The 16,030-nt window shown below is 38.1% G+C and overlaps 2 protein-coding genes across 2 annotated transcripts in view; both read right to left on the reverse strand.

The window, feature by feature from the left end:
- Positions 1-1,137: 1,137 nt before the first annotated feature.
- fxn (frataxin) lies at positions 1,138-8,210 on the reverse strand. The gene is made up of 6 exons (XM_015388883.1): positions 8,053-8,210; positions 5,668-5,766; positions 3,564-3,652; positions 3,365-3,485; positions 1,274-1,371; positions 1,138-1,150 (listed from the first exon to the last, which is right to left on the reverse strand). The coding sequence occupies exons 1-6, from the start codon at positions 8,131-8,133 to the stop codon at positions 1,138-1,140; spliced, it is 501 nt and encodes a 166-aa protein (XP_015244369.1). The 5' UTR covers positions 8,134-8,210.
- Positions 8,211-9,219: 1,009 nt separating this feature from the next.
- Positions 9,220-16,030, reverse strand: part of hmgcr (3-hydroxy-3-methylglutaryl-CoA reductase) — a 30,699-nt gene continuing 23,888 nt past the window's right edge. Inside the window, exons 18-19 of the mRNA XM_015388884.1 lie at positions 11,863-12,017; positions 9,220-9,602 (exon numbers count right to left, since the gene is read on the reverse strand). Coding sequence (XP_015244370.1) covers positions 9,542-9,602; positions 11,863-12,017 — 216 coding nt within the window. The 3' untranslated portion in view covers positions 9,220-9,541. The remainder of the gene's footprint in view (positions 9,603-11,862; positions 12,018-16,030) is intronic.

Raw genomic sequence — 16,030 nt, forward strand, 5'->3', positions numbered from 1 at the left:
ACCGCACCGTGACGTCACTGCTGGAAGATGGCAGGAGGGAGGGGCTACTATATTTAGGTAAAAATGGCCGCTCCCAGACTCTGTAATTGAGTTTTTATTTTTTTACTGATTAATGCTAAATTCATTTAATAACCGCAAATGTATTAGATTTAGGTATAAATAATGATCCATTGGTTATTCCTTGCTGACCGGACTTTTCCTTTAAACAACAGAAGGATTTTTATTTTTTTTTATTGAACCAAAATCACATAACAAACCATAACAAACTAGCATCATAAACTCAGATAAAAAGTGCTCATTTTTAGCTCTTAGACGAATAACCAGACCTTAAAGGTTTTGCCGCTTGGAGTCTAGAGGAGCTGCAGCACGACTGAGCTATATTACAATATTCTTATATATTGCGATATGTATAGATTAAAAAAACAAGTACTGTGTATGTTCATCCGAAGATATTGATAATTTAGTTATTTTGGTATCCATGTTGTTTGTGTCAGTCCACGTCTTTTACTCTGACTGCCTCAGCTACAGATATGGCGCTGCGCCGCACTGCAAAATGGCTCCACGGTGCTATCTGCCAGAGTTTCCCTCATGGTTTTAAGTAAAATGTTTTAATTTTTAAATCGATATTAGGAACAGAAAGCAAAAAAAAATCACGATATATCACCAAATCAACTGTTTCCCAAACCCCTAGTTCAAACGGAGAGTACTTCCCAGGTCAGTAGGTGAGCTCCAGCAGACCTTAGACCTCCATTCCTCAGAGGTTTCTCTGTTTTTGTTTGTTTGTTTAACACAGCCGGCCTCCAGCGAAGCGAGGCATTAATGACGGCAGCCATTAATATGAGATGCTATGAGACCCCAAAATAAAAATAAAAAACTAATGTGTACGCACTTTATCAGTTTTTAAATATTTGATTTGGTTTATAAAAGAACCACTCCCCATTTTATTGATAGATGAATTGTTTCCTTTTTTATTTTAAGTGTCAGGCCTAATTACATGCTGACGATAGATGCTTTGCTCAAAGGCATTTTAACATGTGGAAGGAGCGGAAGCTGATTAGACTAAAAACATTCTTCAGACATCCTGTCTTCCTGTTTGACCATATAAGGATCCACAGTCAGATCATGTGCAGGTCCAATTCACAGATCGGACCTGTACATGACAGAATCTGCCTCAAATTAAACCGTTTCTAATAAAAATTAACCTTCTAAGATAAAATAAAGCTTCAAACCAGAGAAGTGATGCGTTTTTATCGTCCCAGCAGTGTAATGGTACCTGGTAGGAGAGGAGAGCCAGATCTGCCTGTTGGGGGTCTGCTTGTTGATGACGTAGGTCCCATGGCCTCCGCCCACCTTCACCGTCAGCACACCACTCTACAACACGTTTAGAGATGACAAGAGTTGCGGTTTATTTTTATATGTTTGGGTTCCCCGCAAAGCAAAGGATTAAATAACATTTAGACCAGGGGTCGGCAACCCAAACTGCTCAAAGAGCCGTATTGGACCAAAAAAACCAAAAAATAAAGCTGTCTAGAGCCGCAAAAATGTAAAAGTCTCATACATGCCTCTTTTGGCAACACGGGCTCTAAGTGTAGAAAATGACTATGTGGGCTTAAATATATAATAAGCATTCATGATTAAATCTTTATCATCGAGCAAATGTCACATAGGAGCATGAGTTGATGGACGAGCAGTGAACACTCCCATCGCGCGCTGCTTCACCGCGCAGTTTAAGTTTTGTTGCATTGATGAAATTATAGAAACATGATAAAGGAATCTTTTCTATTGTGGACGTGTTTCTGTTGGGAGGAGCTGATTGAGTCATGAGGAACCAAGCAGGAACTGACATCATCAGAGCAGAGCTCTCTAACCCTGAAATCCCACATCCTCCGTCACCATCGTTCCTTGGTGTGATTTATAGTTTTAGGATTTGGGGGGAAAAATGGAAGAAAATTCCCATCCCTGCATCAGAGCGCTACCTGTTCGATCTGTGGACGGTTTTCCATCCTTGAAACAAAACTAGCAGCAGTAGTTCACTTCTTAAATCTACATTTACTCTCCTCTAATTTATCCAGAAGTTCTGCAATCACACTTTTCTCTCCCTCCCACCTTTGTGACCGGCTGCATATTTAGCTTACCTTCCCTGGAAATACCTTTCCAAATGTTTATTTTTATATTTGGACAACCTCTCATTACCAAGCAAAAATGCAGACAATCCTTCCGCATTAATAATGAAAGAAAATGATTCGGTCCATCCTTTGAATCCTCTTTTCTCATCAGCTATCTTCCTTTTTTCCCCTTTAGGATCCGCGGTCTGAGACACTCCAGCAGCCTGGTACCGCGCAGCGCTGGTTGCAAGTTATGACACCTGATCTCTATGGCTATGACGCTAATTATTGTTTAAATTTATTTATTATACAAATGTTTACAGCATTGGAAAACATAATTTTTTTGTTTGACCTCCTGCACACCACATTAAAACAAAAGAAAAAAAAACGATTTTCATAAATTTTTGAAAAAGCTCCAGGGAGCCGCAAGCGGAACGCTAAAGAGCTGTATGCGGCTCCGAAGCCGCGGGTTGCCGACTCCCGATTTAGACCTTCAGTAATCTGTTGCTTAATAGAGAGAAAAACAGATTATTATCGACTTCTCTTTCTCCCGTGCTCACGGCCCACAGGTTGAATAATTTGGGTTTTTAACTACAGATGTGTTAGCGATCCTAATGATTAAAGGATAACTAATCTGCTTTTAGTCTAAAGACAGAGTTTAAATTACAAAATAAAACAACTTTATGAAGGAACATTTTTTATTTCCTGTCATATCTATAGAATAACTGAAAGCACAAACCTTTCTGCCACATAAAGTTCAGATAAAGTCAGAAAATCAAATGTAAACTGTAGTTTTAAGCAAACTGGGATCAGAAACCTTAATGTTAATGTTTAGATAATTTAAAATGGACGAATTACTGGAAGGAAAAATGGACCAAATGTCTTCAGCTACAGCGAGGACGCCAGAGGAACCAGCAGGCGTCGCTCAGAGCTTCGCCTTGGGTCATTTCTGACCATGGGTCACCTAGGTTACTGTCGACACATCTGACATTTAGATTATAATCTAGATTACATAAAACGTGTGTGTGTGTGCGCTCCTGTTTTTGGCATCAAAGTGAGGACTGTCTGAGCCACAGGGAGGACGTTCCGCTGCTCCTAACTTCCTATTCTACTAACAGGTTTCAGATTAAAGTGTAAACCGAGTTCAGGCTCAGGTTAGGATTATCTACCCCGGTAACAGGTTCAGTGTTAGAGCTTAGAAGGGTGGAAATGATCCTGTGTGTGTTTACAGCCGACCGGGTGAAGGTGTGACGCCTTACAGAGAAGAGGACGTCGTATTCTGGTCCAGTGAAGGCTTCATCTGCCAGATCTTCAAAGTAATCAGCCAGAGCTTCCAGCGTCTCGTCTGCCAGCTTCTCATAGGCGGCTTCTGACAGCTCCCTGTCAAAGAGAGACACAGACGTCTGAGGAAACGCCACTTCCTGGTGACACGTCGAGCGCCCAGCGGCAGGGGGATACCTTCTCTGCACAGGAGGAACTTTCTCCTTTCTGCTGATGGAGAGAGAAAGGCTTCTGCTCCGGCATTCCTCAAATCTTCTCCGTCCACACTGATAAAAAAAAAAATAATAATAATAATAATAACCGTAATCTGGAAGTTCACATCGTCTGCTTGATAGAATATAAGAGTAAAATATAAGAGTAAAACCTGCAAAGTATCACAATCTGAACCTGAAGTGCCTTTGATGACGTGCTGTGAAACGCCGCCATATAAATAACCTGAATTAAATTGTCTTTTGACAGGAAGTCTGGTTAAAATGGTTTTCTTGCTCAGATTTGCAGGAACTTTAATGCCTTTAATGTCAGATCAGATTCTGTTATTCAGTTTTAACTAATATTAATAAACTAATTCCATGAGTTTATACATTTTTTACGTTAAACCATGCATTATTCCTCCTGATTTAACCGATTTAACTTCACATTAAATTCAGGAACGTCACTTCTAATCAGAAGGTTCAAAAGTATTCATGTTTATTACCTAAGTAGAAGTATGAATCCTACTGTTTAAAAACATTTTTATTAGAAGTTAGAGGATCAACTTCAGCTTTTTACTCAAGTGTAAAAGTACCATTTGTGAAACTACTTAAAGTATAAAAGTAAAAATTAGGGATGCACGATATAATCGGCCCCCTATCGGTATCGGCCTTAAAACTAAATATCGGACATCGGCCACCCCACCGATATTTAACCCGATATTTGATCAGCTTCTGAGTTTCTAAAGTCTAAAAAAAAAATATATATATATATATATATATATATATACTACTTCTTCTTCTTCCTCAAAAACTTCTTTTTTACAGACTTAAAAACTTCTAAAGACGAGGGAAAAAATATTGATACATTAAAATATCCCAATATCTTCATATGCTGATATATTGGCATTTAAAAACACCATATCAATCTCTTTTACTAATGAAATATTGCTATATGTCATCGTTATGCTACGAAATCCCCCGAAAATTCACCAAATGTTGCCATATTTTTATATGTTGATATATTGACGCGGTATCGATCTATTTTACTAACAAAATCTCACAAGAATTTGCAAAATATCACGAGAGTTTGTAACAGAACGATGAAATTTCACCAGATTTTGAAAGTAAAATAAATCGATACTGCGTTTTTAAAAATCTATTTGATATCAGCATATGAAAATATATTTGAGTATATTATTTTTCAAAGTGTCAGAAATGGATAATAAAACTGCTATTTTCAATGACTACTTATTTTTGTCCAGCTTTAACATCGGTATCGATATCGGTTATCGGCTACATGAGTTTTAAAATATCGGCATATCGGATATCGGCCAAAATCCCAATATCGTGCATCCCTAGAAAAAATAATGCAGGAAAAAAGTAAGAATAGAAGCTTTAATCCTCATACTGGTTACTGCATTACCGTATTAAATGAAAAATGTTTCTATAATTCTTGATGATAACTTCCTTAAACTTTATTTTCTTAATTTTATAACCAATGGGAACAGTGTCACATTTAACTTTGCATCATCATGAAAAACTATTTATTTTGGTTTGTGGTGAGCAACAAGTTGGGGCAGCACCGAGCCCAGCAACAAAGAAATTAATTGTGTGGATGAAACTAATTTTTTTTAATGTTTTGTTTTTTTTAAAATACCAACAGGCCAGAATGAAAATGAACTTTAATGACCCAAAACTAACGAGTCTGAAAATTTAAGGACTAGAAGTAAAAAGTTTTTAAAAAAAATAATTACTCCAGTAAAGTATAGACAGCTAACATTTCTACTTAAGTACGGTACCAAAGTATTTGTACTTTGTTACTTGATACTTCTGCTTCTGAATGTATTGACGTTTGGCCTTTTCAAAGTCTTAGTCTCCGTGAACCTGAGCAGATTTAGTTTTATCTTCTAATATTGAAAGAAACCTGCTATAAGCACCGCCATATAAATACAGCTTTTATTGGCCAATAACCCAGATTTTAATCTCATTGTTTTCAGCATTTTAAAAAATGATTTTTACCAGGAGAAAAAAAAAAACAGTTAAAACTCCGGAGTTAAAGGCTTATATTGTTGGTAGGAGAACAGTCTGACCTCCCTGACAGGCTGGAGGAGGCTGGGATGGACGCTGCTGGGATGGACGCTGCGTGCCGTCAAACATCGAACCTCCTGCAGGGCAGGCAGCCTTTGGATCTAAAAAGAACAAAACCTTTGTTAGATATTTGAAATAAAAATCTGAACTTTAATATTCATGGAGGGTTAAAGTGGACAAAATTAAATTTAAAAAAATGTAAAATTAAATAGATAAACGCTCCATTAAATCTCCCTATTCCATTTATTTTATTAATACAGCACTATGCAAATAAATGTACCATTAAATTATGAAATGTAAAATAATTAAATGCATTGTTATATAAAATAATAATTCATGGTACATTTATAAATATGATGTTCTCTTTAAATGCATTTATTTTGTAGGGTTTTTTTTTATTATTCTTTCCCCTTCCAAAATAATTCAGCTTCTTTACAAAGAAAACAAATTAATAAAAACAACCACACAGATGACCCCTCCCCCTCCTCAAACGCTGGCTATACAGACAGCAACAAGATAAAGATCAGCTGTTAATGGCAGCCAACTCTCAGCTAGAGGAGCGATATCTATGACTGACATAAAAAACAAAACATTGGGCAATAGCAGCATTGGCGCTGATATATGGGGCATCTGTTAATAAAACTCATCCCTGTAGCAAAGTTAACTATAAACTATTCTGCAAATGTGTCAGAAAAATAGCATCTCAACATAAAACCCAAACAGCCCATCGGGTTCTTCAATCCAAAATGCAACAAATAAGACAGAAGAAAAGGTTCAAACCAAACAGATTTAATGGGAGATATGTTCCCCACTAATAATAAATTATAGAAAATTCAAACCCAGCATTATAACTGGTTTATTCCTGAGAATTTCTCTATAGTTATGCTGCTATAGGCTTAGACTGCTGGAGGACATAGGGACCCCTTTTCATCATTCTATCTCTATTTCCCCATTCTACCGTATTGTTCAGTTCAACCTCAAACTTTATCTCTCTCCTCTTTTTCTCATCATAGCAGCTTCATCTGGTCTGTTCCTGTTTGGCTGTGATTTCATCCTGGAGAGAAATATCAGCCAACTTCCAACCACCTCCTCTCCTCTAACCTTCCCTATCAAGTGTCACTTCCCATTAAGTCACAGTCGCATTCTAGGAGGGCACCTTGATTGAAGGTGGGGGGTGAAAATGAGAATGGGATGTCCTCTTTCCTCCACTGGAAAAGGTAAGCAGTTGTTGCTATGGCAGCACACATCAATCAAACATTTACCCTTTTCTTAAAAACATATATATTTATACAGTAAAAGAAAAATATTTCAAAGAGGACTTTCCCTTTTGGAATTAATGATGTCTTTTTTTTCATTTTTCCTGACTTGCAATTTTCTGTTAATGTGACAAAGATGCAAATAACCAATGGAGCTTCACTTTAAACGCAGGTGTTTTGTCCGCCACTAGCTCGCCATTACAACTAATGCCAAAATCCAGCCGGCCTGCACTGATGTAGACTCGCTGTTTAAGGGCTGAATGGTCCACTCACCCTACCTTCTACATGATTTGCGATGGCCCTTAATATGGCGGAGCCTCCACTGGAACGCCCAAACAGAGGGTTAGTGTTTAGGGGTAGTGGGGATTGGGCCATCACCGTGGCTGCTGCCATTACAACTTTCATTGTAGATGATAAAGTTGGGCCAGTTTCTCGGTTTAGTCCTGTTTCTCTAACAGAGCCACCTATAACCTTTTCTAACATAGAAAGCATTCATGGATCAGTACTTCTATATCTGCTATTCTCTCCTTAAATCTTCAGTCGGCTTCCTCCCACTAGTCCAAAAACATGACTGTTAGGTTAATTGGCTTCTCTAAGTTCTCCTTAGGTGTGTGTGAATGGTAGTTTGTCCTGTTTGTCTCTATGTTGCCCTGAGATGGACTGGAGACCTGGACCCCGCCTCTCACCCACTGACAGCTGGAGATAGACACCAGGACCCCTGGGATAAAGTGTGACAGAAAATGGATGGACGATCTAATTGAATTGTCACTAAAAGAGCGTTGAAATGACTGAGAGTATGAGATAAAGAAATGTGTCCTCCGCCCAGCAGATGGCGCTAATACAATACTAAGTGGTGCGAAATCAACAGAAGAAGAAACATCAGTTCAAACTGTTTTGGATCAGCTGATTGATGTGTTTTCAGCAAACAAGGCAGACAGCGGTGGGAAGTTAATACAGAGTTGGTATCTTCTTGTTAAACACAAACCATTTAGAGTGGGATATATAAATACAGAGGAAGTTAAACCTGATAATGCTTCATAACCCATCATCTGACCCAGGAGCCATCATGACCGCCAGCCGCCGGTAAACACGAGCGTTTTCTGGATGGATGAACAGAAAGTCTGATGTTACCTGATGGAAGCAGGTCCTCTGCTGCAACGCGAGGAGACACATTTGTGGAGAAATCCTCCACGCTTTGGTGAAGAAGAACATAACCTGCTTCCGAACCCAACAGCTATGCTGCTGCTGCTGCTGTTTCCTCGGTGCTCAGTGGCAGTTGTTGCGCTCTGCTGCCACCGCGTGGACTGGCGGTGGAAGCGCCTCCTCCCTGCATCCTTTCTATGCTGCTTTCTGGGTTTCACAGGACGCTTTTCTCCAGATTTAGTTGGAGATTAGTGATCAGTCTGGGCTGTTTAGAAAATCAGCTGATTTAATGACGCACCTTTGGAATAACTGAGATCCATTTTTTATTGATATTCTTCCTTCCTTCTGGAAAATGACATCTTCAGCAGCTTTAAGCTGAGGGTCAGCGGTGTCAAGTAGAAAGGACAAATACTTTGTATGTTGGCTATCTATCTATACTTCTCATATCTATACTGGAGTAATTATTTTTAACTTTTTACTTCTACTCCTCATATTTTTATGTAATTATCTCTAATTTCTACTCCTTACATTAAAAAAACCTATTTAGTTATGTGTCATTTAAGCTCATTTGAGTTATGGCCTGTTTGTATTTAAAATATATATAAACCATCATCCAGACCATTAATTTCTTTGTTGTTCACCACAAACCAAAATATATAGTTTTTCACAATGATGCAAAGTTATATTTGACACTGTTACCATTAGTTATAAAACTAAGAAAATGAAGTCTAAGGAAGTTATCATCCAGAATTGTAGAAAAATGTTCCTTTAATAGAGTAGAGCAGTAAAGCTTCCTGCAGGTACCGAGGTCCAAACAGAAGCTCAGAGGCAACACAGTTGCTGCTCCCCTCCTCATTAGATAATCCTCTTCACTGTCTATTTTTAAAACTCATCTTGAAACCTATTTCTATTCTTTGGCTTTTAATACAGCATGACTTTTGTTGGTTTTTTTTATATTTGTTTTTATTTTTTTATAAAACAATAAACGACCCTCCTTCGCAGGTCCAACATTTGTCCTTTAGGACAGCAGGTCCCCTTCTTCCCCCGAAATAAAGATATCTGGAACAATAAATACTTCCTTTGGGTCAACATTAGCTAAATTGCTGTAGGTTCGGTTTTTCAAGCAGCTTTGTTGATTTAGACCGATGATCAGAAAAGGAAAGAAGAATGTGTGGAAGAAGAGTTGTTGCTGAGGAAAACTTCAGCAACAAACATTTATTTTCAGCCTGAGTTACAGTTTCTGTTTGGTTTGGCAGAAATGTTTCATTTTAACAAAATCATCAGATGTAAACAGAAAAATATGAGCAACAGGAACTGATATGATGGAGATTCTCTTAAATCCTGAGGAACAAACGTTTTGTCAAAATATAATCTCATATCCAATTTAAGAGGCGTGGAAGACAGAGAGAGTCTGTTTTCTTTGAGAAGTGATTGATCCCTTTTCGACTGGTTGGTTTTCACGGCTTCCACCTGCCCTTCAGTTTGCATTGAGGCTCCTGCCGCATGGGGTCTGAGGTCCATGGAGGTCCACCTTAGATCTGCAAACACATGAAGACCACAGTCCGTTAGCTGACCTTCATCCTGTGTGACATGAAGCTAAACTAATAACCCTGTAGAATAAAGCTTTAATAAAACTTTTCTCTTTTTTATTTACAGTAGACATGCACAGACAAGACATAAATAGAACAATAAATATATATTTATATAATACATTTATTTTCCTTTTATTTGAGCAGTCAGAAAATTTGCAGATGGAATAAGATTCATGCTTAAAGTAAGTAAAATCATTTCTCTTATCTCATTCTAAGTGCATAATATCTAACTATATTGTTTAAGAGGGAAATCCTATCCACTCTTTGCAATTTGTTTTAGATTTTAGAAGCAGCACATCTTTAATCTGAATGAGACAAGCTGAGCAGGTTGTCGCACATTCTAGCTAAAATAAAAACAGTTAAAGTGAAATTAAATCAATAATGAATAAAGAGCAGGAACTTGGAGTTTAACTGCTTCTGTGAGGTTTGGGAAGAGGGAGCCTTTTGGGACGTGCACTTAGATTTAAGAGGTTATAATAGTGACGGATTAATGAGGCGTTTCACACATGTGCAAACTGTGTCACTGAATACTGACACCTGCTGGACATTTAACATCCCTACATGCAGCCTCAGACTAACCACCATTTTAACTGACATCTGATCTGATGACCTAACTTGATTGAAGCCATTGTTTGCTATAATGTATGATTTCCATCCCTTCTTAATCTTCTACAATCTTCTCTCATATAAAGCCTTAAATGGCCAAGCTCCATCTGATATCAGAGATCTGATTGTTCCTTATGTTCCTAACAGAGCACTTCGCTCTCAATCTGCAGGTTTACTAGTGGTTCCTAGAATTTCTAAAAGTAGAATGGGAGGCAGATCTTTTAGTTATCAGGCTCCTCTCCTGTGGAACCAACTACCAGTTTTAGTCCGTGAGGCAGACACCCTGTCTACTTTTAAGGCTAGGCTTAAAGGAATAGTACACCCAAAACATGATTAGCCTTCATTTTCTACTCACCCCCATGCTGAACAACACTCTGGAGTACTTTTTTGATATCTCAAATGCATCTGGAGATCTGGGAGGCTTCTTGCTGTCTGCTGACATTCAAATAATGGAGGTCTATGGCGCCCGAGGCAGAAAGGTCCATAAAAGTCCACAAAAAACGTGTCAATATTCCTCCATACTGCTCGTCCAATGTATTCCAAGTGTCCTGAGTGGGTAGCGTCCATAATTTACTCGAAACGAAGTCATTTAGAATGTTTTTAGAGCATAAACAGTAGTGTATAGGATTTCCTGAAAGCGCGCACCTGCGAGTTCACGACGCTACGGAAACCGCGGCAGACCAAACCAGATGAAAGTACCCACTCAGGACACTTGGAATACATCGGACGAGCAGTATGGAGGAATATTGACACGTTTTTTGTGGACTTTTATGGACCTTTCTGCCTCAGGCGCCATAGACCTCCATTATTTGAATGTCAGCAGACAGCAAGAAGCCTCCCAGATCTCCAGATGCATTTGAGATATCAAAAAAGTACTCCAGAGTGTTGTTCAGCATGGGGGTGAGTAGAAAATGAAGGCTAATCATGTTTTGGGTGTACTATTCCTTTAAAACTTTCCTTTTTGATAAAGCTTCTAGTTAGAGTGGCTCAGGTTATCCTGAGCTATCTCTATAGTTATGCTGCTATAGGCTTAGACTGCTGGAGGACATAATTCTACTTCAATCCATCTCCATTCTCCCACTCTGCAGAATCTGTTAGTTCAATCTCTAACGTTATGCTCATATTTTGGGCCGATGCATTGCATTTATAGATGCACTTTTAAACACACAGTTTAGTGCGGAAGTCAGTTTGAAACAGCTTCTGTATTGGTCACATGACTCTTTTGAAACAACACAGGGTTTTGCACTAGTTTCACTGGACCCATCACTAGGTTTGACTTTTAATTGCAAACATACTTTTAAATGTTAGCATCTCTCTGCTAGAGTATTTAAATATAAACTGACTTTAATTCTAATTATCAATCTCTACCGAGTTTTCTATTGATTACGCCTTAATTATTTTCCCCTTGGGAACAAATTCTGACAGAAGGCTTTATCCTTGTTCTCCATATACGCCCCCTGAACAGAATTATACCTGAACCTGCACAGAGACGCTGGACGGAACGCACGGAAGCGGGTCAGTACCAGCGCTTACCGAGACAATGTCACAGTGAAGCCGCTTTCTGTTGAGAATCAGACAGTAAAGCGTCATCTGCTCCTACCTGTTGTGAGTCATGTGACTTTTGACGAGGTGCCCTGCAGCCAGAGCACTCATCAGCGAGAGCTCTCCAGCCAGGACGGTGGCACAGATGATCCGGGCCAGCTGGCGGGCGTTCTCCCCTGGAGTCTGCTGACTGGCACCTTGGACGCCCAGCATCTGAACATTAAACACACACTTAGTGAATGAGGATATTCAGGGGGAAGTGAGGATCTACGATGCTGATGGGGTGACCTCTGAACAGCAGCTGCCTGAACCGGGCAACCATTTATAGGTCTGTGAATCGTCGCAGTACGAAGTCATATTGATTTCTTTGAATCGACAAATAATTATCATATAATTCACATTCTGCAATAGTAATTGCACGATTGCTTTATAATAATTTAAAAGTAAAAAAGATCACCTGTTCACTATCAATAACCATCGATATATTTATTTTGCAGCGATGTGTTTGGATCATTATTCTATTCATTCATGTGGAGCCATGTATTGTTACATCCCTAATTAATTGAATATTTCGTTTTTTTATATTCTCTCTCATATTAAAAGTTAAGAGCTGCAACTTTTTAAATCACAACAAATAATTTTTGAAAAATAATACATTTAAAGAACATCTAGAGTAGCAGAGCATAAGTATTTACGTATATAACTAACTCTATATATGCCGTAACTTTTGAGGAGTCCAAAATATAAAAATATTTCGCTCTGGTTACAAAGTCAACTTGAACATGAAAGGAGTTTGCAAAAATAAAAATAGGAGGTTAGAGTCGGGAGAGACGGAGGTCAATTATTTGCAGATTTTAGCAACTAGATTAGATTCGATTAGATTAGATTAGATTTTATTGTCATTGCACAGGTACAAGGCAACGAAATGCAGTTTAGGTCTAACCAGAAGTGCAATAGCAGCAAGTGCAGGATAAATAATGGTTCTATAAATACAGGACATGGTTTCTATTGAATAAGTATAGAGATGGCAATAGTACTCACTTTCCGTACTTGAGTAAAAGTACAGATACTTGTGTTAAAAAATACTCTGGTAAAAGTGGAAGTACTGATTAAACTTCTTTACTCAAGTAAAAGTAACAAAGTACAGGCTTGTAAATTTACTTAAAGTATAAAAGTAAAAGTAGAAACCACTTTTTTCATGCCGTTGCCTACATTTTAAATGGATGTCTGCCAATAGGACTAGATCTCCGTTGTGTTCATTTTCAATCATCTCATCGTCCATGCTACTATGCTAACGCCACCGCCACCAAGCTGCGATGATTTGCCGCCAATGAATACCGCAGAATCTGTCGATTCATCTTGTAGTGGTGCGTCAAATGCAACGTAGATTCCCATCCAATTAGATTGAATTTGGTATTGATGACGTGAAAAATAATAACGGTAACTCCATTGAAATGATTCAAAACTAAAGTAACGAGCCAATTTTTTAAAATGTAAGGAGTAGAAAGTACAGATATTTGTGTAAAAATGTAAGGAGTAGAAGTAAAAAGTCGCCATAAAAATAAGTAGTAAAGTAAAGTAAAAATATCAGAAAAATCTACTTGAGTACAGTAACGAAGTATTTGTACTTCGTTACTTCCCATCTCTGAATACTATTATAAACAGAATCTTACTAATAGATGAATACAATATATAGATAACTAGTGTTACGAAATAAATTTACAGCTGGATATGTACCGAATATAATAAACAGATGGATATTACTATAAAAAAGGTTTTTACAGTTATGTACAATAGCATATATACAGATGAGTTTTACTATAAAATTAATAAATAAAGTTTGGACAGAAGCTATCTAAATTAAAGTGCAGTGGAAGGTAATCGCATATTACATTTAAAGTACATTATTGTAGATTTAAATGTAAACAATTGGTGCTGTGAATAAACAGTCGGCAGTGCAAGTCAATAATCATACTAGAGCTGGGCTACATGGCTCGACAATCTGATCTCTGATCTTTTTCCGACCAAATCCAATTAATCCCCTTTTCCCTTAAGATTCATGATAAAAAAAATGACCAGTGACATAGTTGACTAGTTTTTACTTCAATCATTCCATCTAGGAGGTGACCTTAAAGGTATAGAGGACACTACTTTATTTCCGGGTGGATCATCTCAATAAGTGGTCCTCCTAACTGTCAATCATTCTGGTGATATGTTTACATAAGGCCATCCGACGCGCTCGTCCGGTTAGCTATCTTTTTCTGCGCACTTTCAGGCCTATATCTGTGGTGAGCTACGGTTTCAGACAGTCATTGAAGCTCACTTTCCTCACCACGGTTCTGTGAAAATGGCCGAAGGTCGTAAGAGAAAAAGTGTCTATGAAGTGAATGAGAAAAAAAGAAAGGCCTCAGAAGAGGCAGATATATCCCAGAATGGTTGGTGGGATTTGCTGTCACAGCGGCCCGCTGTCGCTGACAACGATGACTGATAAAGGTGGCGCAGGAACCGCACATTGGAGGAGGAGTTAAGTTACAAACTGGGAGCAAAAAGCAGTGATCATCTGTCCGAACAGTCAGTTAACTGAATTCAATACAAAATCCACCATATAGTCCCCGCTCTATATAGTGAGTGAGGGATTTAGGGGTTAGAGCGGACATTTGGGGACAGTTAGCTTGTATGAGCTATGAGAACAGTAACTTTTAAAAGGAGCGTGCACGAGGAGAAATGGGTACGCTCTCAGATGCATTTAATACGCCATCCCTCTCCAGAGCGGGTACAGGGTTGTGCATGTACATTTTGGGTTTGGAGAGGGCAGGTCTTTTACAAAATCTTTGAAAGTCCTCCACTATATCTTTAATTTAAAGGGCAACGAAATTCACAACAAAAAATATATAACAACCTAAATGTTTACAACTGGTTTTATCCCTCAGAGAGCTTGTTTATTAGGAGACATTGAAGAAGGAAGAGTGATAAATGACGTCACTCTGAGGTATGCAAGCTTAAGGAGGGAATCAGGAATCAGATTTTAAACCTTAATATTTATCTAATCCTCATAAACAGAATATTTGATTGAATGATTGTACAGATTAATCACCCAGCCCCACTAGTAGCTCTTTGATAGAGTTTGAAATGGTTTCTTCTCAGCGTAACATTTCTCAGATTAAAGCCAAAAAAGGAGGAGAGGATTTAAGGAGCCATGCAGAGGAGGATGCTGTTCTCCTTCTTTACTGATAAATTAATTAGTACTAGTGGGCGGGGCAGCTGCTTACCAAACACTAGAGATAAAAAACGCGGTGAGTGACTGCACCACCTACTGGCCAGAGGGACTTAAACTTGTAGCTATAACCCAGAAATAAAACTAGACACTATATATATTTTTTTATCTTTAACTGTTGGTGGGTTAAGGCTCAAATAAAAACCCACTCTGATGGATGTTTTCCTGTTTTGGCATCAGAGTGAGGACCGTTTGCTCTGATTTTATGGTGAGGACTATTTGTACCCATGTGAGGAGACTTAGCAGGTCTTCCTTTTGTTTCTGCTAAAGGTTTGCTTTCAGACTAACGTGTGACGGTTCAGGTTAGTTAGGCTAGCAATTATAGCAGGATCATTACATGCAATAACCCTGTATAATGATCCTATTATAAAAAAACAAAAACTGTCATATGTGAATGCATTTGCATATATTGTAAATATCCCATGCACCTTTTTCTTCCTTTGACACGTTCTGCTTCTTTAACTATTTGAGGTGATGTAAGGAGTAAATTTCTCCACTGTGAGATCAATAAAGTCAATCAATCAATGCTAATGGTTAGGGTTAGATAATGTCAGAGTTAAAGAAAATAAATGGGAGTCAGCACATGGTGGTCCTCACTTCATATAGTAAGATGAGAGAATGTAGGTGTTTGTGGACTGGATTTGGTACATTATGAGGACCTTCCCAGCATTGTGCTACTTTATGTGGATTAACAGGTTCTCAAGGGGCCCTGCCCATTGATCCCCATTTGGAAAACTTCTGTTCTTGGGTTGGGGGTTAGGATAGTAGTAGGGCTGAACCAATTAATCAGATTAAACTTGATTAATTGATTATTGAAATAATCGTCAACTAATTTATTAATTGTTAACTGGAGTATAGAGTCTAAAATATTCCTTCAGCTGTCAAAAAATCTTAAATGCATAATGTTTATATATATATATATATATATATATATATATATATATATATATAT

Source organism: Cyprinodon variegatus, unplaced genomic scaffold, assembly GCF_000732505.1.
Source record: "Cyprinodon variegatus isolate N-32 unplaced genomic scaffold, C_variegatus-1.0 Scaffold440, whole genome shotgun sequence".
Lineage (NCBI taxonomy): Eukaryota > Metazoa > Chordata > Actinopteri > Cyprinodontiformes > Cyprinodontidae > Cyprinodon > Cyprinodon variegatus.

Bases quoted from the DNA above. Each gene is read 5' to 3' on its own strand.
- fxn (XM_015388883.1), bottom strand. From the start codon at position 8,133: ATGTTCTTCTTCACCAAAGCGTGGAGGATTTCTCCACAAATGTGTCTC. The intron at 3,653-5,667 runs GTCAGACTGTTC...TTTTTTTATCAG, and splicing joins TCCTCCAGCCTGTCAGGGAG to TGTGGACGGAGAAGATTTGA. The intron at 3,486-3,563 runs GTATCCCCCTGC...TCTCTTTGACAG, and splicing joins GTTCCTCCTGTGCAGAGAAG to GGAGCTGTCAGAAGCCGCCT.